At 39.5% G+C, this 27429-nt stretch overlaps 1 protein-coding gene across 27 annotated transcripts in view; it reads left to right on the top strand.

Moving 5' to 3' along the window:
* Positions 1 to 27429, top strand: part of KMT2C (lysine methyltransferase 2C) — a 288674-nt gene that overhangs the window by 113384 nt on the left and 147861 nt on the right. For 24 of the 27 annotated variants that reach the window (XR_007150131.1, XR_007150130.1, XM_047848674.1 and 21 more), the window contains 4 exons: positions 603 to 744; positions 7344 to 7544; positions 10824 to 10972; positions 11995 to 12104. Coding sequence is in view for 25 of the 27 variants with exons in the window: in XM_047848674.1 (XP_047704630.1) it covers positions 603 to 744; positions 7344 to 7544; positions 10824 to 10972; positions 11995 to 12104 (602 nt within the window). In the remaining 2 variants the exon portion in view is untranslated. The remainder of the gene's footprint in view (positions 1 to 602; positions 745 to 7343; positions 7545 to 10823; positions 10973 to 11994; positions 12105 to 27429) is intronic. The other 3 variants (XM_047848684.1, XM_047848676.1, XM_047848661.1) reach the window with 1 other exon arrangement.

The following is a 27429-nucleotide window of genomic DNA, read 5'->3' as shown; positions in this document are numbered from 1 at the left end:
GAATCTCTGATAATTAAGACTGTAATGATTTTTTTAAATTAATGATTTTATTTGTAAAGAACCATTTTTTAAAGTTTATTTTGAGAGAGAGAGAGAGCACGCGCACACTTGCATGCAAACGAGGGCGGGGCAGAGAGAGGGAAAGAGAGAATCCTAAGCAGACCCCATACTGTCAGCACAGAGCCCTATATGGGGCTTGATCTTGTGAGATCATGACCTGAGCTGAAATCAAGAGTCACATGCTTAACCGACTGAGCCACCGGGCACCCCCAACATTTTAAGTGAGTTACATTGAAATGCATTTGTTCTATAGATGAACCACTATAATCCTAAAAATAAGGTTAACAGTTTTTACTAGATGACACTTGGCTGAGTCAGTTGGCACAAAGAACAGTGTGCCATGTTTTACATTGTTTTGATGATCATTTTGCAGTAGAGCGTAAATCTAAGCCATGCCATCAATTACTTACAGAAACTTTCCCTGCGTTAATGAAGTAGTGCCGTTGCTCTTTCATTCTTCTTTTGCAGTGTACGCTTTATAGATGAATTCGTCAAAGATTGTTTCGGCGCACGAGTGACTTTTTATATTCTCTTGTTTACAGCAGAAATCAAAGAACAGTCTGCAGAAGAGGATGCTGAAGCGGAAGTGGACATCAGCAAACGGCCAGTCCCAGTCCTCGAGCGCTCGGTGTCTGAGGACTCTGCGAGCTCCCTGGTCTCTGTTGGTGTAGAAGTCAAAATCAGGTCAGAGAAGGAAAGCAGCTGGCGTGGGCATTAGTGACAGGCGGGGAGTTGGCTAGAGAGAGAATTCAGAGTACAAGCTTGGTATGTAAATACGGATGGAATTTTTTTTTTTAAGTACTTTTAGGTTTGTGACTGATGTCTCTGTGTGTGATTGGGGTAAAGCACGTCTGTGGGCTTAGGTGATCGTACAACAGAGCAGTAGACGGTCACGTGGCCCTCGTCTCCTCCGAGCAGGACACAGTATCCCCAGCTCGCTCTTCCTAGCTGAAGAAATAACGCCGAGCTTCTAGCGTAACGATTGATCTTTTTGATAGTTACCTGTAAACGTAAGTTTATACTCTCGTTCCTTCTCTTCATTCTTTCAAACCTGTCTGTGTACAATTCAGCTTTGATTCTTGGAGTTTTTTAGACCTCATGTGAAAGACGTGAATAAAAGCATGAAAGCGTTTACCAGTTGACCACTGCCATCTTCTTGAGATGTTTTCACTCTTGCTTTGGGCACCCATGCCTCCTCACGGTTTTGCTGGCTTCTGCGGACACTCCGTACCTCTATAGTTGGGGTCCTCGGCCTGTGAACTGCCATCTGTACTCATTGGCTGGGAATGGTCATTACCAGTGCGATGGCCAAGTCCTGTCTGCGTGCCAACGAACCCTTCTGTTTCCACGCTTATATTTCCAGGGTTCCCCTGTCTCTGAGGCGCAGACTTTCCTCTCCGTCGTTTGCTTGGCATCTCCACTTGGAAGTAGAGTAGACACCTCACCCATACGTGGCTTGTTCCCCATTTTGGGGGAGGCTTGACATTTTTCACAATAAAAGTGTAGGCTGAAAGACAAAGCAAACAGTCCCCGTGACACTTTACGCATTAATCCTGCTTTGTTTTTTCTTAGTGTAGCACTTGTTATTTCTCAACAGTTCATTTGATTGTGTGATTATCACATGAGCTCTCTGAAGGCAGTACTTTTTCTGTTGGATTGATGATTTTTTCCCATTGATCATGTATTATATTTTGTTTTTAATTTTCTTTTTTTTTTAGATTTTTATTTATTTTTGAGAGACAGACAGAGCACACGTGGGGGAGGGGCAGAGAGAGAGAGACACAGAATCGGAAGCAGGCTCCAGGCTCTGAGCTGTCAGCACAGAGCCCGATGCGGGGCTCGAACCCACAAGCTGTGAGACCATGACCTGAGCCGACGTCAGCCACTTAACCAACTGAGCCACCCAGGCGCCCCTATATTTTGTTTTTAAGATCGTTTTCCTTAAGATTCAGACCTCATATCTCTTTGCTGTACTGAATATATTTTTGAAAGAATTCAAACTAAGCATTCCAGTTGGTTTCTTAGTCTTAATAGTATAAATGCTTTGTCATATTTTTTTTTTTTTTTAATTTTTTTTTTTTTCAACGTTTATTTATTTTTGGGACAGAGAGAGACAGAGCATGAATGGGGGAGGGGCAGAGAGAGAGGGAGACACAGAATTGGAAACAGGCTCCAGGCTCTGAGCCATCAGCCCAGAGCCTGACGCGGGGCTCGAACTCACGGACCGCAAGATCGTGACCTGGCTGAAGTCGGACGCTTAACCGACTGCGCCACCCAGGTGCCCCTGCTTTGTCATATTTTTATACTTCTTTGCATCTTTCATCTAGCATTCTCTTGCTTTAGTTAACAATTTTTTTTTAACATTTATTTATTTTTGAGAGAGATAGAGCCCAAGTGGGGGAGGTGCAGAGAGAGAGAGGGAGACACAGAAGCAGGCTCCAGGCTCTAAGCTGTCACCATAGAGCCTGATGTGGGGCTCAGAAGCACGAACCATGAGATCATGACTTGAGCCCATAGTCCGACACTTAACTGACTGAGTCACCCAGGTGCCCCTAGTTATTTTAGCCATACGCTTCCTATTCGTGTTTCCTTTGTCTTGGGCCCCCAACTTTCCCCCCCAATTTTAAAAATTGAGGTTTAATTTATATACAGTGAAATTCACCCATTTAGTGGGTTTTGACGGTTGTGCACCGGGGCATGACCACTACCACAACAAAATCCAGAACAGTCCATCTCACTGAAAAGTCCCTGATTCCTGTTTGGCTGTGGCAGCCGCTTACCTGCGTTAGGTCCTTGTAGTTTTGTGCCTTTGCAGTAACATAGAAATGGACTTGTAGGGTATGTATTCTTTTGATTCTGGCCTTTTTAACTTCTTTTCCTGGCCTTTTTACTCACCTGTGCCATTGTATATATCACCTGTACATTTATATATGTAGCTGTTTCCTTTTTATCGCTGAGCAGGATTCTGTCTTCCGGAGGCACCCACCACAGTACGTCCACTTCCTGTTAGGGACTATTTGGGTCCAGTTTTTGGCAATTGTGAATACAGTTGGCATAAATATTCACTCTTAGGTTTTGGTGTGAACGTAGGATTTTCATTTCACTTCTGTAAATACGTGGGAGAGGAGAAAGGTAAGTTTGTTTAAAGAGAATTTCACAGTGTGTTCCAGTGTGTGGCTCTACTGTTTTGTATCCTCACGAGTGATGAGTGAGAGTTGCGGTGAGAGCATGGATTGGCAGAACTTTTCTGTTCTGTTTCCGCTTTACTCTTTGGCAGACCCCACGCGCTCTGGTCTCTGGGTTGTGTGTTCTCGGGGATCCCGCCATCATGCCGGGCCGGGGAGGCCCGTTGTGGTCCTCGTCCAGAACACAGCCCTGCTCCTCCTCCAGGGCCAGGCCTCCTTTCCCCGCCTTCTCTTCCTCCATGACCAGCTGGTCTTCCCTGCAGGTGCCTTCTTGCCGTCCCGCCCTCACCAGCCCACCAGGGAAAATGAGCGAGAAAGATCTGGGTGGGTCTTTGCGCCTTCCCCATATTGCTGCTGTTCTGCTTCCCGGGCTTCGGGCCGTGACTGGCACATTCTCCAGACTCGTCCCCACGGCCCCAAGCATTGTGCGCGAGCGCCCAGAGAGGGGGGCAGAGAGACGCTTTGAGTGGGTTGCAGCTTACCTGTGTCTCTGGGTCACAGGTGTTCTGTGTTCTCACACTGTCTCACACTTGGACATCAGCAGTTTGTTAAAAGGTTTCAACTGAGTTCTTCTTAGGCTGCTTGTCTGACATGAAATGGCCTCTTCTCTAGATTAAACGAATGCTTGTGTCCCACCTCTCTTCGGAAGTGCCTTTCATTCAGTTGGAGGTGAATTGGTTGCCCGGTGACTTCTGTGATCTGATGTGTTTACGAAGAGTGAATTTTTAGATTGCCTGGTGAGATGATTCTTTGACTGTGGGAGCAGTGCTTTTTGCAGCTTTCTACACCCAAAGCAGAAGCCAGAAATTTCCTTTTTCACACCTTTAGAGTTAATAAATTACTCTGAGAGGTTTAGATGACTGCCTTACTTCTTCCATCTCTTGGCACCTAATTCTTTAGTGATTTGGGTACTTCTTTAAAGTTGGTTTATTTTTTATTTATTTATTTATTTTAATGTTTATTTTTGAGAGAGAGACAGAGTGCAAGTGGGGGAGGTGCAGAGAGAGAGGGGAGACAGAATCCGAAAAGCAGGCTCCAGGCTCTGAGCTGCCAGCAGAGAGCCCGACAGAGGGCTTGAACTCAAGAACTGTGAGCTCGTGACCTGAGCCAAAGTCGGATGCTTAACCCACTGAGCCACCCAAGTCCCCCCATAATGTTTTTTTAAAGCTAAGAAGTACTAATTTTCTTTATTCTTTTTTTTTAAGTTTATTTATTTTGAGAGAGAGAGAGAGAGAGCGAGAGAGCGCGCGCGCGCGCGCGCAAGCGGGGGAGGGGCAGATGAAATGGGGAACCTGGGGGTGGGGGGGGGAGAATCCCAAGCAGGCTCCATGCTGCTAGCTGTGGTATTTGATGTGGGGCTTGAACCCATGAACCGTGAGATCATGAACTGAGCTGAAACCAAGAGTCGATCACTTAACTGACTGAGCCACCCAGGTGCCCCCTTCTGGTATTTTAAAAAAGTTTTTATTTAAATTCTAGGGGCGCCTGGGTGGTTCAGTCGGCTAAGCATCTGATGTAGGCTCAGGTCATGATCTTGTGGTCTGTGGGTTCGAGCCCCCCCTGCCCCCCTCCCCAGTCAGGCTCTTTGCTGACAGCTCGGAGCCTAGATCCTGCTTTGAATTCTGTGTCTCCCTCTCTCTCTGACCCTCCCCTGCTTGTGCGCTCGCTCTCTCTCTCTCTCTCTCTCTCTCTCAAATAAATAAAAATAAAATTAAATTCCAGGTAATGTACAGTGTAATATTAGTTTCAGGTGTACAGTATAGTGATTCAACATTTCCACACATCACCTGGTGCTCATCCAGACAAGTACATCCTTAATCCCCTTCACCTATTTACCACCACCACCCCCCCCCCCCCATAACTCTCAGTCTGTTCTCTAGAGTTAAGAGTATGTTTTCTGGTTTGTCCCCCCCCTTCTATGTTCATCTGTTTTGTTTCTTAAATTCCACATACCTCATATGTGGAATTTAAGAAACACAACAGACGAGCAAAGGGAAAAGAAAAGGAGAGAGACATGAGCTAAGAAACAGACTTCCTTAACTTGATAGATTAGACTGAAGGTTATAGGAGGGGAGGAGGTTGGAGGTGGGGAAATAGGTGATGGGTACTAAGGAGGGCAATTGTTGTGATGAGCACAGGGTGTTGTAGGAAAGTGATGCATCACTAAGTTTTACACCTGAAACCCATATTGTGTTGTTTGTTAACTAACTGGAATTTAAATAAAAACTTCAAAAACATAATAATACTCCAGCATAAATGAAAATAAAATAAGGGGGGCATGGATAAAATGAGAAACACAAAATATTGTTAACAGGTTAAGCTGATGGATGGGTTCATGAGCATTTATTAACTGTTGTTCTACTTTAGTGTCTGTTCAAAATTTTCCATAGTAGAGTCAAAGATGTATGTGATCTTAAAAAAAACACACAAGCCCAACAATAAACAAATTCTATATATGAGTGAAATCGCATGGTATTTGTCTTTCTCTGACTTTGCTTAGCATAATACTCTAGCTCCATTTGTGTTATTGCAAATGGCAAGATTTCATTCTTTCTTAGGGCTCAGCAATATTCCATTGTATGTAGACACCGCATCTTCTTTATCCATTCATCTATTGGTGAACACTTGGGTGGCTTCCATGTCTTGGCTATTGTCAATAATGCTGCAATAAACACTGAAGTGCATGTACCCCTTTGACTTAGTGTTTTCATGTTCTTTGGGTAAGTATCCAGTAGTGTGATTGCTGGATAGTAGGGTACTTCTATTTTTAACTTTTTGAGGAATCCTGACACTGTTTTCCAGAGCGGCTGCACCAGTTTGCATTCTTACCAACAGTGTAAGTGGGTTCCCCTTTCAAGGAGCAATTCTTCTAATTCTGTTCTTTCTAAGGTTCCTTATTAATAAGCATCTATTCCGTAAGCATATATTGTTTTTTGCCTTTTAGCTTTTTAATTTTATTGTAGTTAATAGATAAGTATTGTTTAGAACAAATTTAGGTTTACAAAAAAATTGAGCAGATGGTACAGTGAGTTTCTATTCCCAGCCTCCCCTCCCTCCCTGAGTTTCCCTTATTATTAGCATCGTGCATTACTGTGGCGCATTTGTTACAACTGATAAACTAGTATTGATATGCTATTATTAACTAAACACCACAGTTTACAGTAGGGTTCATTCTTTGTGTTCTACACTTCTAGGAGTTTTGACAAATGCATAATGTCCTGCATGTGCCATTACAGTGTATCATGGGAAATAGTTTTATTGCCCTAAAATCTCCTATGCTCTGCCTATTTATCCCTTTTCCACTGCTCTTTAACTCTTTCACACACACCCCTCATTACTGACCACCTAAATTTATATTTTTATGTCTCCATGTTTGGTCAAATGTGCTTTGTATGTATGTCATGCACAAAGAATGGTCCATCAAGTGGTTAAATAAAACTTTGTCATCACATATTTTACAGAGCTAGTGTGTAATAGAGTGGCCATTAAACCCTACCTTCTTTCCCAACCTTAGCTTTACTTTCTTTATTCTTTTTAATATTTCGATTTTCTTGAATCAATTAAAAAGAAATTAGTTTTTCTAAGTATAAACTAGAATGTTTTTTTAAGTTTATTTATTTAGAGCGCGCACACAAGTGGGAAGAGTTGGAGGGAGGGAGGGAGGGAGGGGGAGAGAGAGAGAGAGAGAGAGACACAGACAGACAGACAGACAGACAGACAGAGAGAATGAATCCCAAGCAGGCTGCATGCTGTCAGCATGGAGCCCGATGTGGGGTTTGAACCCACAAAGTGTTGTGAGATCACTGACCTGAGCTGAAATAAAGAGTCAGATGCTTAACCAACTGAGCCACCCAGGTGCCCCGAAACTAGAACTTTTTGATTTGGTATGTTTACTACTCTAAAAAGTCATGTTATGAATTACAGATGTTTAATTGTTTATTAAACTTAATTGTTCTTATGGCATATACATACTCAAAAGCTTATCATGCACTACAGTCATAATATTTAATTTTGAAGCAGAAGTATCTACAGTCTGTCATTTAAAAAAATAGTTGAATAAAACTACTTTCTCTTTCTCTTTCTTTTCATTTCTACCAGTGAACAGCTCTGCGCTTTTTGTTACTGTGGTGAAAAAAGTTCCTTAGGACAAGGAGACTTAAAACAATTTAGAGTAACGCCTGGGTTTATCTTGCCGTGGAAAAGCCAGCCTTTTAACAAGAAGGACATTGATGACAACAGCAATGGAACCTGTGACAAAATACAAAACTCAGCATCACGAAAACAAAGAGGACAGAGAAAGTAAGCAATTTTGAATAAATGGTTGGAATGCAAGGCTATATGTAATTTATTCCATCTCAGCCAGTGAATACGTAGATGGGATTGTTACTGAATCATTTCTCATGGTTTTCAACATACATAGGATGCTTTGTGCCTCATTAGTCCTAACACACACTCTTTTCCTCAAAATTTCTTATTTAAAAAAAAGTTTATCTTCATTAAGGTACTAAAGTCAGTGTGATCATAAAAGTTAACCTTTAGAAGAAGCCTTTAAAGAGCATAACATAAAACTACAGGGAGTTTATGGAATTTATAAATGGGAAGAAGAAAGAAAGTAAAACAGTGAAGTCTTTCTTTCCTTGCTCTGATTAAACTCTTAATTGTATGGATATAATCTAACAGAATGACCAAATCAAGGTGGTTTTCACTACCCATGTTCTTAGTTTGTCATTGAGTTATTTTACGTTTCACAGAACGTGGAGCTGTCCTATAAACCGTTAAAATACAGGGTTAGCTTTCGGAGTAATTGTACGCTCAGAATGCCTTTTCTGAAGTTAGAAGTTAAAAAAGCAGCTCTGTTTTTTTTTTTTTTTTTAATGAAGTAAGAATTTACTAAGATATTTGTGTAACTATACATGTGTGTCTGTATTTATGAACATTATAGTTATGTAAAGCTTTCTCTAGTATGTTTAATTCTGGAGTTAAAGTTTTTTTAATACATTGCCGAGTTTTGTTTAAAGGCCATCTTAATATGTGGACTTGGCTCTGGTAGTTGAGGGAGTGGAAGTTTCTGTAGTCGATGAGAAAGTGTAAAAATTAATTTAGCTTGGAAGGCTGACCAGCCCTGCCCCTTGAGGGGGATGATGTAATCATCCAAGTGCTTATCTGGCTTTCATCCAAATTTAAGTACTCAGGCATTGTTGTGTTGTACTTATTTGATTGGCTCTTTCTTTTGGACTGCCGCCAATGCCTTGAAGACCTGAAGTAGGAAATGAAACAATAACAAGAAAGAGAGTCTTTTTAAAAAAAATTTAAGGTGGAACAGCTTAAGGAGGTTTAGAAGTACCATGTTCAGCATCTTGTTGTTTGAAAGGCCAGAGCTGGAACCTGTAGAAGAGCTTTCCCTTTCGTAGTCAATCGAGTGCTCACATCCTAATAAAATGTATCAGGAATCTAGCAAAACTTGTAATGTCTGTCAGTAATTAGCAAATTTAATGGACTGGATCAGCTTATATCTTACATCGTCTTGTTCTGCCTTTGAATAATGGCGAGTATATAAATACTTGCCGTGGGAAATAGAGTTGGGCTTTGTTTACTTACTTATTTTATAAGCTAGGTTGATTTTTAGTGAAAACTTTTATGGGCTAAGATAATTATGTAAAAAAATAGCCTTGGTTTAGTCTTTATATACACTTAGTGTTTACCCAGTTATTAAGTGATGATAATAAGACAGTTAATGGACTTTAGGAATAAAGCACATTTATTAAATTTGGAATTCATTTAGAGGTAGACAGATTTAATTTGGTGATGATTGTAAATAGTTACAAAATATGTTACTGATGATAGAAACCAGATAAACGGCTTGTTTTTTTGGTTGTTATTTTATTTTTGAAAAGGAGGTTTTAAAAATAGTTTTTCCCTCTTGTGGCACTAAATTGTAAGAATATATAACTGGGGATTCTTTTTCTCTTTCCTTTTGTTGTAGACTTAAAATTTGGGGGGTATTTCAGCTGACTTCTCCTGATGTTCTTGCCTAAGTCGGGCCGCTGGCATCCTTAGGGTAGACAGTAGCATCCTACTGTCTATAACATACTGTCTATAACATACAAACTAGTTGCAAAAACTAAAGGAGAAATTTGATTAAACTGGTTAAGAATTGGTTAGTAATAGACTGTTAAGTCATTTCGTTGGTTTTTATATCCGTTTCCCCTGTCAAATACTTGTGCAAAGAAAATATCTTAGAACAATGTATTAGTCTTTATAAATGAACTGTTGGTCTTTTTTTTCTCCCCCTCCCAATAAAATAACAATGATTAGTAGTAAAGAATTTATTTGTAGGAATGAATTATATTTATAGGAAAGAGTTTGTTCTCATAATACTGCGGGCATTTATAAAAACGAGAATTTAAAGTTAGCATAGCATGCTAAACTTTTCTTAAAAAGTGAGTCTATGCATTTCTAATGCTGAACATAAAAAATACTGGTTATTTTTATATGGTTTGATATTTAAATGTACTTATTGAAATATGTTAATACTTTTTTTCTTTCAATGATTCCAGGTATAAAAAAGTTTAGTACCCTGGTCATTGTGCTGATTTTCTCTTAATAGGAATCATGATAAATATCCAGCATACAGAAGTGCAGTGAGTTATGATCTATATTCAATAGTGATTTAATCCAGAATTATGATCAGGTTAAATACTATGATATCAGGAGAAGATGAAAGTTTTAGTGCCAGTCATCTGATTTCCCATATTTAATGTTAAAACAAAATAGTCGTCATTGTTTACTTACTGATCTCAGTTAGTATCTGAAGTTGGAGGGCTTTGAAAGTCTGAAATCCCCATGTGTTGTATGCCTTATTTAGTGTTCCTTTTTGTACTGTAATTTTCGCTGTTACATTACCTTCTCTATGCCTCAAGCCACTGGTAGCTATTCTGTGTTTGCATTTTACTTCTGACTTGTGAGGTCAAGTCTTAACTTACTAGAGAGTACTTGCAACATCATGCCACAGACCAGCTGTCGAGATTTGTTGAGGGACCGTAAGAAAGCCCCAGCTGACACATTCTGCTCCCATTACCTCCCCCTGCACACTTTGTAGTGGGTTTTCATTTCCCCTGGGAAATAACCTGTCTTTACATAAAATTAACTGCCAGATCTATTGTGGTAGTCCTCATGATAAAGCAGATTAAAACTTCTGATTGAGTTATGTTTTGTAAGCATTTAAGGAAGGCCAAAGGGAATATTTTATGGGCTAAACTCTAGTTCCTGATTAGAATATTAGAGTGTTATTTTAAAAAATATAGAATGGCAAAATAAATTTTTAACTGTAATTTTTAACACTTCCTTATGGATTTGGAGACTTTTTTAGTTGTTGGCTTACGTGCTGTAATATAGCAACCCAGTTTTATATTACACTATGAATAGTAACAGATGTGTTCTAAAAGTTGTTTTATGACAGTTTATGTCTAATAAATTAAAATTGATATGGCAATACGTTATATTTAAGTTGTTATAAACAAAATAATTATCTACTTGTTACCAATTTCACATCTGTTTTGTTTTATTTTATTTTTCCAGAGAACGATCTCCTCTACAGAATATAGTATCTTGTGTAAGTGTGAGCACGCAGACTGCTTCGGATGACCAGGCTGGTAAATTATGGGATGAACTCAGTCTGGTTGGCCTTCCAGACGCCATTGATATCCAAGCCTTATTTGATCCTACAGGTATGAGCTCGTCTTCAGTGATGATTACCTCTTGTTTCTGTAGACATTTTAATTTTAGTGAATTATCAACTGAATAGTAAATACCTTTCATCCAGAAATGATTATCACATTGTAAAAAAATAATGTCATTGTTTAAGTACGCTTGCTTAGGTAAAATAAATTGTCTGATTGTGCGTACCTAAGTAAGTTATTTAGCCTCTGCACAGGGCCAGCAGTGGGCCGGATGCTTTTATAAATCTTTGCATTTATTCTTATGTAGACAGCAGTGCCATGGAGATAGGATAATTGAGGACAGAGAAAAGTTTAAAAGGATCTGTGAGGAGTTGGGGAACTTGGCCACCTGGGTCTATTTTAATGCAGGGTGAAAGACAGACAGTAGGTCTTAGCCATGTGGGTGTCTTATTATAACATATAGTAACCCATACTCTTGATATGGTGCTTTTGGGATTTTGAGTTAATTTCAGTTGAACTGCATATTGATTGAAAGTGGTTCAAGTGTTAGATAGAGAATTCGAAGACTGAGCTGTTCTTATTGATTGATGTCGGCTCTTGGTGTTGGATGAGGCAGAGTAGAGCTTGTTTGCCATTAATCCTCTCTGTCATAAAGTATTGTGTGATGTCCTTTATATTTTATGTAAAGATACCAAATAAAATATAGTAATATTTAAATAAAATGACTAAAATTCATTTTTTGTTGCTGAAGAAATAATGACTCCTGCAGTAATTCTCAAACTTGGGTGCGTCAGAATCGCCTGCAGGGCTCTCGTGAAAATGTAGATTTCTGGGCCTTACTGCAAGAGTCGTTGATTTCGTAGGTCTCAGTTGTGACATGGGAGTTTGCATTTCCAGCACGTTCCCAGATGACACATTGGAGAAGGGGTGACGGCTTTCGTGTTATCACAGATGCAGGGTAGCATTGTGTGTTGGCACTCGAGAGTTGACTTGGGGGTCTCCGTCTTCCTGGCGTTACTTTGCTTCATGGTTGTTCCTTCATTTGCTTCCGTTCGCTTCAACTGCTTCAGGCACCTGCTGGGCCCATCACCGTTGCGTGGAGTGGTCGCTGGGAGTGCGCCAGTTGGAGGAACCGTCACCGGTGAGCGTGGACAAAGCTGTCGTCTCAGGGAGCACAGAGGTAAGTGGAAGCAACAAGTATTGAAGGCACAGCTTTGTGACGTTTACTCCAGGCAACATAAAGGTTCACTTGAAAGAATTATTTGTTAAATGATTAGTAGGATATAAAAACCCCTAAAATAGGAGTTTTTAATGTTAGATCCAAGAGTAGTTTCTGCAAACAAGTGGAATATATATATCTTTTTTATGCTGTGCAATAAATAGAAATCTTAAAAACAAATATTTCACATTTAAATCAAAAAACTAAAAATTTTAAAAATGAGAATTACTATATTTACATATCCATGTGGTTACTCTTTAAGACAGAACTATTTGATTAAGATTTAAAATGAACAATATCTGACAGGTCTTTAGTCCACCCTGTGGACCAGTTCTGTTTGATATTATAAAAATGGATTCAGATATTTCTTTATGGGCAAGTTGGCACTTCAGGTTCATCCCAAAGTAATAGGTACACACAGTCTGCTGTCTTTTAAAGTTTTCACTGCGATTTTCACCTGTATTTGAAATGAGTACAGAAATAAAAGTAACATTTACCTTCTGTCTATGAAGGGCACAAACCCCAGGAAGTGAAAGTACTTTGCTGCCTACAAATCCCCTTTGGTTTTTGACGATTGTGTTTGGGAGAACTGAAACAGCCCTTCCAAAGGAACGTTAAAAATGGAATTTTTGACCATAGAAATTATATGGGCTTTAGCAGATGGAGTATAGGTAAAACTTTAAAAAGTGTTGTCGACACAGGGACTTAGACTCAAGTAATTATTCAATTAGTATAACATTAGCTTTACTCAGATAATCAAAATGACCTAAATTACATGCATGAGTAATTCTCGCCTCAAGCTTAGTCAAATTAGAGTGCTTGTTTTGGAAATGTGACATTACATTCAAATGCTTATGTCATCAAATTGTGAACAGTATAATGCATAATAGCAAATTCTGCAGTCTGGACATACTTGGATGGCCACATCAGGACTGTGATAGGTCAGTGAGCACTCTTTCTGTCATGAGCTACTGCAGGGGTACTTTTGGATTCTTTTGTGAAAGTGAAAGGTATTCTAGGAAAGGTGATGAACAAAGGCTAAAATGAACTTTGTGGTGTTCTATTGGAATCGGAAGAATCAATATAAATGCACAGTTTTTAGTGTTTATACAAATAAAGAAATACAGATGTGTCTATATGTGTGTTAGTGTCTATACATATGTTTCCTAGCTCTGTTTACTAAGAGGGTAGTTGAAAGAAAGCTGGCCTCACACTGTTCTTTTTGGACCAAAGATATCATCTTTGTGTTTTAAATACCTACTGATAAATATTTAAATGGATTTAGAGATGAAGGTTATGGCCTACCACTGGCAGAGGAATCAAGGGCCGCAGGAGACCTGCATTCCTTCTGTCTTTATCGAGGTATTAGCATGGAGTAGCTGAAGCTGTGGAATGCCCATGGGGCAGGAGTAGTGAAAGCCGAGGGATGCGGGGTACTGGTGGCACGTGGTCAGGCCTTCCCATCTCCACTAGGTTAAAGAAGTCCAGACTTATGGTAGTGTGAGTCTTCTGTGGCCATTTCTACAGGTTTCTTTCTTTTTTTTTTTTTTTTTTTGTCGGTTTTCTCCATTATCAAAAAGGCACAGGACAGACCAGCTAGCTAGAACTTTTTTTGTTTGCTTGTTCCTAAGGAAAGAAGAGTTTATCTCACTGACAAAAATTCAAAACTATAACAACACATTTGTGGGATGCAAATTGGTACAAATTTTCTGGGGGGAATTTGGTGATACCTAGCAAACTACCTATGTCTCTAACAAACTATGCCTTCTAGAGAGATTCTATCCTGAAAATATATCTCTAGTAATACAAAATACTTGTGCTATTAAAGCTTAATAATCGCAGCATCATTTAACTTTCAAAATATTGATAACAACCTAACTGGCCTTGCATAATTGTTGAATAAGCTATGGTATGTTTTGTACAGTGAAATATGGTATGTGTAAAAATAGTGAGGAGTATCTCTATGAAATGATGTGAAGTTGTTTCCAATGTGTATTTTTAAGTGTAAAAAAAAAAAAACACAAACAGTCCAAAAGACCAATTCATGATGTGCAACCTTTTATGTAAGAAAGGATGAAATAGAAAATATGTGTGCATATAGTTGTTTTGGAAAAGAAATACAGGAGGAATAAACAAGAAACTGAAGAGACTGGTTACTGTGGCAAGTGGGTGGGAAAGAGATGGAAAGGAGATAAGAATGGGACAGATACAGCGTGGAAGAGGTGTGACAGACACTCTCAGATGTGTATCTTTGTATAGCTCCGCCTCTCAGGTCGTAGGAATCTTTCATATACCCCCTAAATAAGCAATCACAACTCTCTAGGATATGGACGAATACAAAAAGGAATACCAGAATTCCCACTACAGGGAATAGGGAAGAAAGGAGCTCATGTGGGTGACTGGCAAACAGTATCTTGACTGGATCCCTGTAAGGCTGAAGGCAAAAGCGCTGTGCATACATGCTGTGATCCAGTGAGTGCATGTGTTTCGCATGGGGTTATGGGTTACTTTATGTGTACACTGTGAGTGAACAAATGAGTAAACACATGGTTGATAATGAGAACTAGGTTTCTTGGTGTTGGAGAAAGGAGCTACAAAGAAGGAAAGACTACGATGAATTTTGTGTTGTTGAAATGTAATCAGAAGTATCGGTAGAAACTCACGGCTTTTTAATATTTATACAAACGGATGCAGAAAGAAAAAGATGTGTGCGTGCGCGGGATAGGTCGTGTGCTCACATGTGATTCCTCTGTGAAGAGGCCTCGCTGGATGTGGGCACACCTGCTACTAATTGAGCACACCTCGTGCCCAGATCATGGTTTCTTTTTTTTTATATTTATTTATTTATTTATTTATTTATTTATTTATTTATTTATTTATTTTTTAATTTTTTTTTTCAACGTTTATTTATTTTTGGAACAGAGAGAGACAGAGCATGAACGGGGGAGGGGCAGAGAGAGAGGGAGTCACAGAATCGGAAACAGGCTCCAGGCTCTGAGCCATCAGCCCAGAGCCCGACGCGGGGCTCGAACTCACGGACCGCGAGATCGTGACCTGGCTGAAGTCGGACGCTTAACCAACTGCGCCACCCAGGCGCCCCTCTTTTTTTTTATATTTAAAAAAATTGCTTTAAAACTGTGTATTTATTTTTTGAAAGAAAGAGACACAGAGCATGTGCGGGGGAGGGGCAGAGAGCGAGAGAGGGAGACACGGAATCTGAAGCCGACTCCAGGCCCTGAGCTTTCGGCACAGAGCCCGACGCGGGGCTGGAACCCACGAACCGGGAGATTGTGACCTGAGCCGATGTCGGACGTTTAACCGACTGAGCCCCCCAGGCGCCCCCCCAGATCGTGGTTTCTAACCACTGTTTTCCAGTAAAAGGAAGTAAGGTTCCTTGAGAAGTAGTTCATGGTACAGAGGGAAAATACAACATGAGGTGCCATAAAGTAAGGAAGTACTCGACAAGGTGAAGACTTATTGAAAACACAGGCGCCAGCCTGAGGGGGCTCCAAGACCTAGACCAATTTGAGCCACGACAAAAAATATGGTGTTGTGTTTTCATTCACAGAATGGAATAAGTACACGAGTCCATACTGATAGCATAGTGTGAATGAATGAATGAATGAATGAATGAATAGCGTAAGTCAGGTCATATCAATCCTCTGCCTGCCAGACTTGACTGACTTCCCGTTTCACTCAGAGGGGGGAAACAAAAGGCCAGTGCTCACTACCTGACAGAACTGTCCATGACCTTCACCAACCCCCCTAAGTCCTTCTACGATAGATACCATTGCCTCACTGTGATTCTTCACCTCATTTGCTTCCTTCACCCATGCTGGCTGTCTCCCTGCCTCAGATGCACCAGACATATGTTCCCATGGGACCTTGGCAGTTTTGGTTCCCTCTCTGTTGAATATTCTTAGATACATGCATGGCTTGCTCCTTCATGTCCTTGAGTAATTTACTCAAGTGTTGCCTTATCAACGAGGTCCTTGCCGAGCTCCCTATTGAAAGTTTCAAGGGTCTTGTCCTCAGATAGCTTCCCTGCTCTATTGTTTTCTCCTTTCCACTTATCACCATCTAGCATAGTGTGTATTTACTTACTAATGTTGTTCATCTTTCCTTACTGGAGTGATAGTGCTGTTCTGACACGGATCTTTTTCTGTTGTGGTCATTCCTTAATCGGTATTCACTTAATGCCTAAACGAATAGCACTGGAGATCATTCTTGGAATCATTCATAGTTACAGGAAAGATCCAGAGTGCCAGAGGGTTAATGGAGGTCCCTAATGTAGTTAATTTTATAAAAGTTTATGAATTTAGGGGCGCCTGGGTGGCGCAGTCGGTTAAGCGTCCGACTTCAGCCAGGTCACGATCTCGTGGTCCGTGAGTTCGAGCCCCGCGTCAGGCTCTGGGCTGATGGCTCAGAGCCTGGAGCCTGCTTCCGATTCTGTGTCTCCCTCTCTCTCTGCCCCTCCCCCATTCATGCTCTGCCTCTCTCTGTCCCAAAAATAAATAAACGTTGAAAAAAAAAAATTTAAAAAGTTTATGAATTTATACTCATCAAAAAAAAATCTCTGAAATAGAGTAAATCTGCACAACTTCTACAGAAGTGGTGCAGGATGGAGGGCAATGACAAAATCTTTGCTATCTCAGAAGTTCTCTAGGGGTGAGGTATGTGCTGTTGAACTTAAGAATATATTATGTCTACCAAAAGATAGATGTTCTAAAGTTTTTGACTTTTATTATGATGACATGTGGCTGAATGTGTTTTGATACCTACCTCTCGTTTCAAAGAAAATAAACATTTCGTTTGCCTCTTCAAGGTAAAGATGACATTTCAGCAATGAGAATGTATCGACTTTTCAAAGAAACATGTGCTGGGGGTTGAGCAGTTTGAAAATGGATGTTTGGAACTATTTCCATTTGATATTTTATTTCCAGAAACAATGAAAGTTTATTAAAAAAATTCTCACATTTGTTGCCAAAAAATTTGGGACACAGAATTTTCTGATCTGTTTAAAATATTCTGAAGAGTTTTAGTATGTTTCAAGCCCATTTGCTTAAAAAAAAATTACTTTTTGATTATGGAAGGTGAAAATTTACTAGCTAAATTTAATAATTTTTGTTGGGATTGAAAAACAGTTTTGGAAATGGGGCACTGCTTCTGTTTAGATCTCCTTATTTTTGTGAGAATTCATTTGTTTTTAACTTACAACAGATATTGAAATAAACTCAGCTGAGAATCAGGCCTTTCAGCCCAAGCGTATGGAAGAGAACATGGTACAAAGCTCAGATGGAGGGGTTGTAGTGCTCTCTAAACTTTTTGATTGTGCACACTTTTCAATAAATATTTGAGCCCACATCCTTGTCATACATTCTCACTTGAATATGTGTCTCTCCTGTATGTCACTTTTACCGACATTTATAAACTTACATCGTTTGTGTGAGTCTGTTATTACTTTTAGTTGCCCGCCCTAAGGCTGTAGGCGCCATGAGCACGTGGATAATACCCGTTTTGGTTTATCATTTTATCTCTAGTACCTAACAAAGAACCTGGATATCAGATAAATGTGTGCATGAATGAAATATGCCAGTGAAGGGCAACTAGCTTGAGTGGAGAAGGAAGTGCTACTGGCCCCTAGCGGCTGCCACGAAACACCCCGCGGGTGCAGGCCAGCCTCCCACCCGCAGAGTAATCCAGCTCAACATGTCAGCAGTGCTGAGGCCCAGAGATGCTGCTTTGATTAATATTATTTCTATTTAAAAATTAATATGTTTCATATAATTTCCTCGGTTTTCCAATGACATTCTTTATCAAGCTGTTTAGTTTTTCTGGAATTTCCCTCAAATTGTTTTCAGTTTTTCCAGGGGGAACTTTATCTTTTACTAGATTGAAGAATATGCTGCCTTGTGAACCTGGGTTTCAGGAAGGGTAATAGTGTTTTTCTTTTAAATTCCTCTTTGGAGACCTGGAGGTCCTGCCCATGTCTTGGAGATCTGAGTAGTTTGGATATTACTAAGGGAATAGCTTAATTCTGAACACTATAGCTGTTTAATCATTTATTTACCTAAACCCTTTTTCTGCACTCTGCTCATTGCATTCCAAAAGATTTTACCAGTAAATCTCACTAGCTCTGAATCAAATGTTCAGTTACTTCTATTATCTCCCTACTTACAATGGATAATTTCTTTTTTTTTTTTTAATTTTTTAACCTTTATTGATTTTTGAGACGGAGAGAGCATGAATGGGGGAGGTTCAGAGAGAGAGGGAGACACAGAATCTGAAACAGGCTCCAGGCTCTGAGCTGTCAGCACAAAGCCCGACGCGGGGCTCGAACTCATGGACTGTGAGATCATGACCTGAGCCGAAGTCGGATGCTCGACCGACTGAGCCACCTAGGCACCCCACAGTGGATAATTTCTTATGTTTTCTCCACCCGCTGCCACAACCCTGCATTGAGATTTCTTTGTAATATACTGATTTTGTGCTAGGTGTCTTATATAAAACCAACTTAGTTCTGTGAGAAGAGTTGTAAGTTTTTTATATTTTAGGTTCCTTTTATAGACTGCAAAAGAACAAAAATAGCTTTTCTATCACAAGGCGGGTGGCAACGCACATTGAGAATGTAGATGAGCAATGTAATGTAAATGTAATGTTGGTAAAAAAAAAAAAAAAGAAAAATTAAAAACCATATATGATGGAAGTCTCTCCACATCCCTCCTCTAAGCTACTGAGAATAAGTTTATATAAGATCATTTATTTATCTCTCTATTCGTGTATAAGTTTACATTTATTTATTTTAAGAGAGAGACAGTGTGAGCAGGGGAGGGACTCAGAGAGGGAGGGAGGGAGGGAGGGAGGGAGAGAGAGAGAGAGAGAGAGAATATGAATCTCAGTCAGGCTCTGCACTGTCATTGTAGAGCCCAATATGGGGCTAGAACTCATGAACCGTGAGATCATGACCTGAGCCAAAGCCAAGAGTCGGACGCTTAACCAACTGAGCCTCCCCAGGCGCCCCTGTATATTGGTCTGCATCTTTATGTAAGGTGATTTGCAAGTACCTATTTATCAGTAATGTCCAATAATGTTATTTTTAATATAACCATAGTAATGTAAGTGTAAAGAAATAATCAAGTTATATTTTCTTCATTTTGTCCTATAGTTTTTTAAGAGTAAGGGCAAACATTCACAGATCTGAATTCTGTGTTTGTGCTGGGGTCCAAGAGAATGCCTCCCGTTGGAGACTCAGTAGAAAGACTCATGGGACTCACCATAGAGGTGTAATTATGACGAAGATTTGCTGCCGTGATGTGCTGAGGGTATATAATGGAAGGATCTCAGTGGGAAAAGACATTGAGAAGGTCTGGAAGAATCCATGGACAGCCTTTCTTAGGTGTTCACCATCCTTTGAGGGGTCACACAGAGCACCCTCTTCTCTTTGCAGAGAAGCTTCTGTCCCAGGGGGCTAGCTATACAGGCACTTTTTACCTAGCATGTGCCAGAAGGAAAGTCATGTTATTTGCACTGATAGTCTAGGCATAGTAAACTGCCCTTATCACTGAGGGAGCCATGGCAACCCTCCTGAAATTCAGGTTCCCAGGGATCAGCTGTGCAAATAGGTCTGTGTGTGTGTGTGTCTGTCTTTCTTTCTTTCAACAAAAATTTCTTTATTTTTTAATTTACCTCCAAGATAGTTAGCATATAGTGCAACAATGATTTCAGGAGTAGATTCCTTAATGCCCCTTACTCCTTTAGCCCATCCCCCCTCCCACAACCTCTCCAGCAGCCCTCTGTTTGTTCTCCATATTTAAGAGTCTCTTATATTTTGTCCCCCTCCCTGTTTTTATATTTTTGCTTCCCTTTCCTTACGTTCATCTGTTTTGTATCTTGAAGTCCTCATATGAGTCAAGTCATGATATGTATCTTTCTCTAATTTCGCTTAGCATAAAACCCTCTAGTTCCATCCATGTAGTTGCAAATGGCAAGATTTCATTCTTTATACATATATATGTATAAAGAATACACACACACACACACACACACACACACACACACACACATACATACATACACACCACATCTTCTTTATCCATTCATCCATCGATGGACATTTGGGCTCTTTCCGTTGATGGACATTTGGGCTCTTTCCGTACTTTGGCTATTGTTGATAGTGCTGCTATAAACATTGGGGTGGGGTGCATGTGCCACTTTAAAACAGCACACCTGTATCCCTTGGATAGTACCTAGTAGTGCAATTACTGGGTCATAGGGTAGTTCTGTTTTTAATTTTTTGAGGAACCTCCATACTGTCTTCCAGAGTGGCTGTACCAGTTTGCATTCCCACCAGCAGGGCAAAAGAGATTCTCTTTCTCTGCATCCTTGCCAACATCTGTGATTGCCTGAGTTGTTCATGCAAACAGGCCTTTCTAAGGAGAGTAGTCTTAGGATTGCTGTGTTAACCCTTTTTCTGTGCAGTACTAAAATTGTATTGAATGTCAGCTTTAACATTTCTGTCCTCAGGACTGTAGTAGGTGCGTTTTAGTACACATCGTTGAATGTTCCCCACCATAGGGAGGCTGTGGTAAGTGCTCTAGTGGTTGTATAGAAGAACTTTATAACTTTGACCAGAGGAAAGATATTGGTAAGAATACGTTTGACTGTAACAGAAAAATACTTTAACTCTGAAGTTTACTTTGTCTTATATTAGTATAACCACTCCAGTTTTCTTTTGACTAATGTAAGCATGGTATATCTTATTCCATCCTTTTATTTTAACCTCTTTATGTCTTTGTATTTAATGTATATTTATTGCAGGCAGTGGTTTTGCTTTTTAAAAATCTAACCTGACAATCTCTGCCCTTATAATTGGAGTGTTTATAGGACATGTACATTTAATGTGATTAAGTCTTCCTTTGTTTTTTTTTTTTCTTTCTTATTTGTGTCTGTTCTTTGTTTCCTTTTTCTTGCATTCTTTTGGATTAAACATATTCTCTGATTCCATTTTATCTCCTCTTTGGATTATTACCTATAACTCTGTTTTGCTATTTTCTTGGTTGCCTTAGGGTTTATAGTATATATCATTTACTTATAGTCTACCTTCCAGTGATAGTATAGTTTTATATATAATAAAAATGTGCTTTCATTTCCTTCCATTTGTCCTCTCCTGGACTTTGTGCTGTTGCTGTCATGCATTTGACTTTTACATGTGTTGTAAATGCCACAAGATATTGTTATTTTTGATTAAGCAGTCAACTCTCTCTTAAAGAGACTAAGTAATAAAATAAATATGTAGTTACCACTGTGATTATCAATTCTGACATTCTTTGTTGCTTTGTGGAGATCCAGATTTTCACCTGCTATCATTTTCTTTGTGTCTGAAGACATACTTTAACTTTTCTTGCAGTGAAGGTCTGTCTGCAGTTCAGTTTTGAAACATGTTTGGTAGATACAGAATTCTAGTTGACTTTTCATCCCATTACTTTGTTTTTTAAATGTTTATTTTTGAGAGAGAGAGAGACACACACACAGAGCAGGAGCAGAGAAGGGACATAGAGAGAGAGGGAGACACAGAATCCGAAGCAGGCTCCAGGCTCCAAGCCGTCATCACAGAACCCGATGCGGGCCTGGAACCCATGAACCGTGAGATCATGACCTGAGTGAGCCTAAGTCGTGTGCTTAACCAACTGAGCTACCCAGGCACCCCTTCTCCCATTACTTTAAGGATGTTGTGCCACAGTCTTCTTGCTTGTATTGTTTCTGGTGAACTGTTTGGCATCATCCTTATCATTGTTTCTCTGTACATGTCTGTTTACCTGTGTACTTTCAATATTGTCACTGATTTTGGACAATTTGATTATGTTATGCCTTGGTGTGATTTTCTTCATGTTTCTTGTGGTTGGGATTTGTTGAACTTCTTGAATCTGTGAGTTTATGGTTTTTATTAAGATTAGAATGTTTTTGCCAGGGCGTCTGGGTTGTTGGCTCAGTTGGCCATCTGGCTCTTGATTATGGCTCAGGTCATGATCTCATGGTTCGTGGGATGGAGCCCTGCATTTATTGGGCTGAGTGCTGTTCTCTCTCTGCCCCTCCCCTGTACTCTTTTTCTCTCTTTGAGAATAAGTAAAAACTTTAAAAAACTAAAAACAAAACAAAACAGTTTTTGCCAGTTATTTCTTCAACTATTTCTTCTGTTCCTTCTACCTTTCCCCTTTTTTTTGAGGACTCCAGTAACCTTAATATTATGCCATTTGAAGTTTTCCTACTGCATACTAATGCTTTTATTTCCCCATTTAAAAATATTTTTTTCCTTTGTGTTTCATTTTAGTTTCTATTTTTATGTCTTCAATTTCACTTACCTTTTCTTCTGTAATTTCTAATCTGTTAATCATATTCAATGTAGTTTTCATATCAGATGTTTTTGCCTTATGAAATTTGATTTGAGTCTTTTTAATATCTTCTTTATCTTTCCTTAGCTTTGTGAACATATTTAATACACTTATAAGAACTGTTTTAATGTCTTATTTCATAATTTTAACATCTGTGTCAGTTCTGGGTCTTCTTTTTTTTAAGTTTATCTATTTTGAGAGAGAGAGAGAGAGAGGGACAGGGAGAGAGAAAGCAAGCAGGAGAGGGGCAGAGAGAGGAAGAGAGAGGGAATCCCAAGCAGGCTCTGCACTGTCAGCGCAGAGCCCGATGTGGGGCTCGAATTCACGAACCATGAGCTCATGACCTGAGTCGAAATCAAGAGTCAAACATTTAACTGGCTGAGCCACCCAAGCACCCACTGGGTCAACTTTTTGATTGATTATTAGTTTAGTCTGTGATTTTTTGCTTCTTTGTGTACCTGGTAGTTTTTATTTGGATGCCACGCTTTGTGAATTCTACCTTGTTGGTTGCTGGGTTTTTCACAGTAGGAAGTCAGCACTTAGGGTCATGGGTAGTTTAGTGGCATCATGATGCCAAGTTGCCAGGTTCTTTCTGTCTTTCTGTCTTTCTGTTGTGCATCCACAGAGTATTGGGCTCTTCCGTGGTCCCATTGCTCTCACAGTTCAATGAGAGTGGGCAGGGGCTTTGAGTATCATATGCTCATGATAATATTCAGAGACAGGAAAAAAAATCTTTTGTTGATTATTATTTTAATTAAAGAAAACCTTTTCAAATGCTTTTCTCTACCCTAGCAGATTTCTTCTAACATCTCATTAATCAGAGTTACCTGCTGTGTTTATATCTTAAACCAATAACCAGCAAAAGTGTTGGGGCAACCACCATTTGTTTAGACTGTGATTGTCCTCTGGGGCTATGGATGGTGCCTACTTCTCCCGAAGCACATTGCTGCTTAAGAGAGAGTGCATATCTGAACAAAATTGAGATCTTTAGGAAGGAGGAAGGTGGAATGAAGGTTTTGTTGTTAACGAACAATGTCTGTTATTGGAAACTTAATTTGAGGGAACCTGAAAATATTTTAAAAGTAGGAATGATTAAAATAGTGTTTGGAAGGTGGGTAAATTTACCCAGCTGGTTAACCTAGGGAATTTAGACTAAGGGTCATCCTGAACACAGTTTTGGGGCATGTGGATTCTGGAAGAATGTCACATGTATGAGAATGGAGAATAAGTAAGTAGGGTGGGAAATTAATGGGGAATGTGAAATGTCCTTAGTTTTGTATGCCAAACTGATGAATTCTATTAATGAAGTTTTTTAAGAAGAAGAGCAGGATTAACAGATCTTAACCCTCCCAGCCTTTTGTTGTTAAATTGGAGAGGTTTACTTGAAGACAAAAATGTTTAGGATTTCTGCTGTAAGTAAAGGTCAATGTATGTAAGTCTCCAAATTTAGGTATTATGTGTGAAATGTAAAGATAGAATTTTTTTTTTTTAATTTTTTAAATGTTTTTATTTATTTTTGAGAAAGACAGAGCATGAGTAGTGGAGGGGCAGAGAGAGAGGGAGGGGGATACAGAATCCTAAGCAGGCTCCAGGCTCTGAGCTGTCAGCACAGAGACCGACGCGGGGCTCAAACTCACGAACTGTGAGATCATGACCTGAGCCAAAGTTGGACACTTAACCAACTGAGCCACGCAGGCGCCCCTAAAGACAGAATGTTTTAAGGATAGAATGAGTTATATTTGATGATAGCGGAGTTACAAATATCTCTAGTTTCAAGTCTGAGCATATGGGAAGATCAGGAGTTTTGTTTTGGAGATGCTGAGCCTTAAACCCCATGAAAATTCTTTGGGACTAAGTGTCAAGGTTAGAACCATAGACAGTTTTCCTAACTAACAGTGACAACAAATCAAACTGCTAAATAAGAGGCGAAAAGAAGGTGCAGGATTGACCTGGTCAATGTTCGGAGGAAGAAGTCCAGTGAAAAGATGGATATGACATAGAATAAAAGTTATAGGAAATTTACTAGGAATTACTGAGTCTGGATTAATAGATTTAAGGACATATGGCCAACGATTTCAAAGGTGTTTTTGTATTATAAGGTTTTCTAAGGTATTTTCTAAATAAAACATAATTATTATGGGGGTGCCCGGGTGGCTCAGTTGGTTGAATGTCTGGCTGTATTTCAGCTCAGGTCATGCTCTAACAGTTGTGAGATCAAGCCCTGCATCAGGCTCTGTGCTGACCGTGGATCATGGTTGGGATTATCTGTCTGTCTGCCTCTCTCTCTTTCCCACCTCTCTCTCCCTCTCCTTTTCCTCCTCTCTCTCCCTTTCCTTTTCCTCCTCTCTCTCCCTCCCACTTCCCTTCACCCCACCCCCACTCATGCTCTCAAAAAAAAAAAAAAGAATTAAAAAAAGTAATTATTATATTTAATGGGCAAGAATCAGGAATATTGACTTCTTATTCTATCTGAGATTGTTAGCTAATTTCATGTGATTTATTCAACAAGTCATGCTACCTCTCTCTACCCAGTTTATTCATTTTGCACAGTGAGAAATTATCTCTTCAGTCTAAAATGCAAAGCTATAAGGAAGACATCAAAGATCAATTATGGATTGTTTTGGTAGAATACGAAGTGCAAAGTATGGATACAGCAAGAAAAACCAAGATTTGACCTTGGAATGCTGTTAAGGATGTCTAGAACTAAAAATTGATGTATTTGTTTCCTTATGTCCTGCCAACTTGATTCTTAAGTTTTTATTTAGGAATTAAGTTGTGTGGAGCTGAGAGGAAACTGGAGATTTCTGTTTTAGAAAATTAAGGGTTTGATATGCTTGTTTTTGAAAAGATAGTTAATCTTTTTTTAAAATTAAGTTTGATTTAAAGAAAATGAATTTACCCTTGTGATGGAGAGTGGTATTCTTTGATACTATAAAGAGTCTCTTTGATGTAAAATGTGGGGATGGGGGTGGAAAATAACCTGAACTTACATATACAGAAATATCTTTTGAAGGCTACATAGGAAACTGGTAAAATTCTTTGGCTCTAGGGAAATTCTCCTGTGTGGCTCTACACAGGGCTACTTTCCATTGTGTACCCCTTTAGAAAGTTTTGACTTTTCAACCACACTAATTATTTCAAAAATTAAAACACCACAGTAGCTTCTAATGTGTTCTTTTTTTGTAAAAATTTTTAAATGTTTTTATTTACTTTTAAGAGAGAGAGAGCACATGCATGAGTGCAGGAGGAGCAGAGAGAGAGAGGGAGACACAGAATCTGAAGCAGGCTCCAGGCTCTGAGCTGTCTGCACAGAGCCCGACGCGGGGCCTGAACTCGTGAACCGTGAGAGAATGACCTGAGCCGAAGTCGGATGCTTAACCGACTGGGCCACACAGGCATCCCTCTAATGTGTTCTTGAAAATATATTTCAAAAGTGCACTTCTGTAGTTTTGCCCTAACATGTAAGCGTTTTTCGATTTTTATGTGTTGTGTAATAGAGGAGTCCAACATCTTTCTCTCACACAGTGACAGCAAGTTTTTACTCTTGCTTTATCTATTGAAACCGCTCTTCTTTATTCCAGGCATTTGATATCTAACTCTGTCATCTAGTCTGTGTTCAATATGTGTAGATTTGTTTCTAAGTTTTCTATTTTATTTGATTTTTATGTTAATATATCCTAGTGATAATATCACACCGCCATGGTTACTACAGCTTTCTAATAAGTTTCAGTATCTGGTAGAGCAAATATCACTTCCACCTCCATATAGAGCAGAGAAACTTCTCCCACTGAAATCAACTAGAAGAGTTGGATAAAACATTTTTCCAAAGAAATATTAAAAAGCATTAGAGGACTGTCAGAGACGTGAGGACTTGAGGGAGTGAGAGCCTGGAGGGAAGAAGGATGAAGCCTTGAGGCCAGCCTGATGTTTACCTTTCCCCTTGGGGCGTTTATCCAGTTCATAAAAGACCAGGTGTGAGACTGGAAAACTGAGAAGAGATTCTGGCAGTCTATAGAGCTGGGAAGACAAACGTAGGATTTTGGACTTTCATTTGGGATGCCTGAAGGCTGCATGAGAGGTTAGCAAATTATGACCTGTGGATCAGTCCAGTCTACTGCCTGTGTTTATATGGCCCACCAGGCGAGATAGTTTTTACATTTTTAAATAGTTAACAAAAATATCTTTTATAACATACGAAATTCCAAGTTTTTGTGTTTGTAAGTAAAGTTTTATTAATTTGCCCGTTACCCAGGCTTCTGTTGCACCACATGGGCTGAGTTGAGTTGTGGCTGCAGAGACCACATAGGCTTTGCATTGCTGTGGACCGACTACAGATCACAGTGTCACGATTATGTATAGTTCGTCAGTGTCTGATTGCCACGTGTATTGTCCCAGAGTCTTATTTATTTCTTTTATTACTGGTGCATCCTTAGCAAGTTAAGATAAGACAAAAAGAGAAAAGAGGGCTTCGTATGTAGTGCTTTTGAGGCACAATGGAAAAAATTCTGTTGTTACCGATTAGATAACAAAGCGTTATATTTATTATGCTGGGACCCTATAGCTGAGCAAAGGGAATACTGTGTATGTCAACATTAGCAGACTGAGCACTCATCAGACTGTCCCTAACTCACAGAAAAGTAATGATAGAAAAAAGACAATGAATTAAAATGGACTATGTCATCACAGCAGGAATTCTTTACAAAAGTGAAAAATGAAAATGAGGCTTCAACTAAAGAAGTTTCTGAGTGGCCCATTTGTTAGCCAAGCACAGAAAACCATTTATCTGAGGTGAGTTAATTAAAATCATCTTTGACTTCCAGCAAAGAATTGTGTGCATGGAAAATAAACTTAGTCTTTCAGCAAAAATAGGTGTTTTTTTTTTTTAAATGTTGATTTAT

This window comes from Prionailurus viverrinus, chromosome A2 (assembly GCF_022837055.1).
Source record: "Prionailurus viverrinus isolate Anna chromosome A2, UM_Priviv_1.0, whole genome shotgun sequence".
NCBI classification, from domain to species: domain Eukaryota; kingdom Metazoa; phylum Chordata; class Mammalia; order Carnivora; family Felidae; genus Prionailurus; species Prionailurus viverrinus.
The sequence above is the reverse complement of the archived record's forward strand: the minus strand, read 5'-3'. Positions and strand labels throughout refer to the sequence as shown.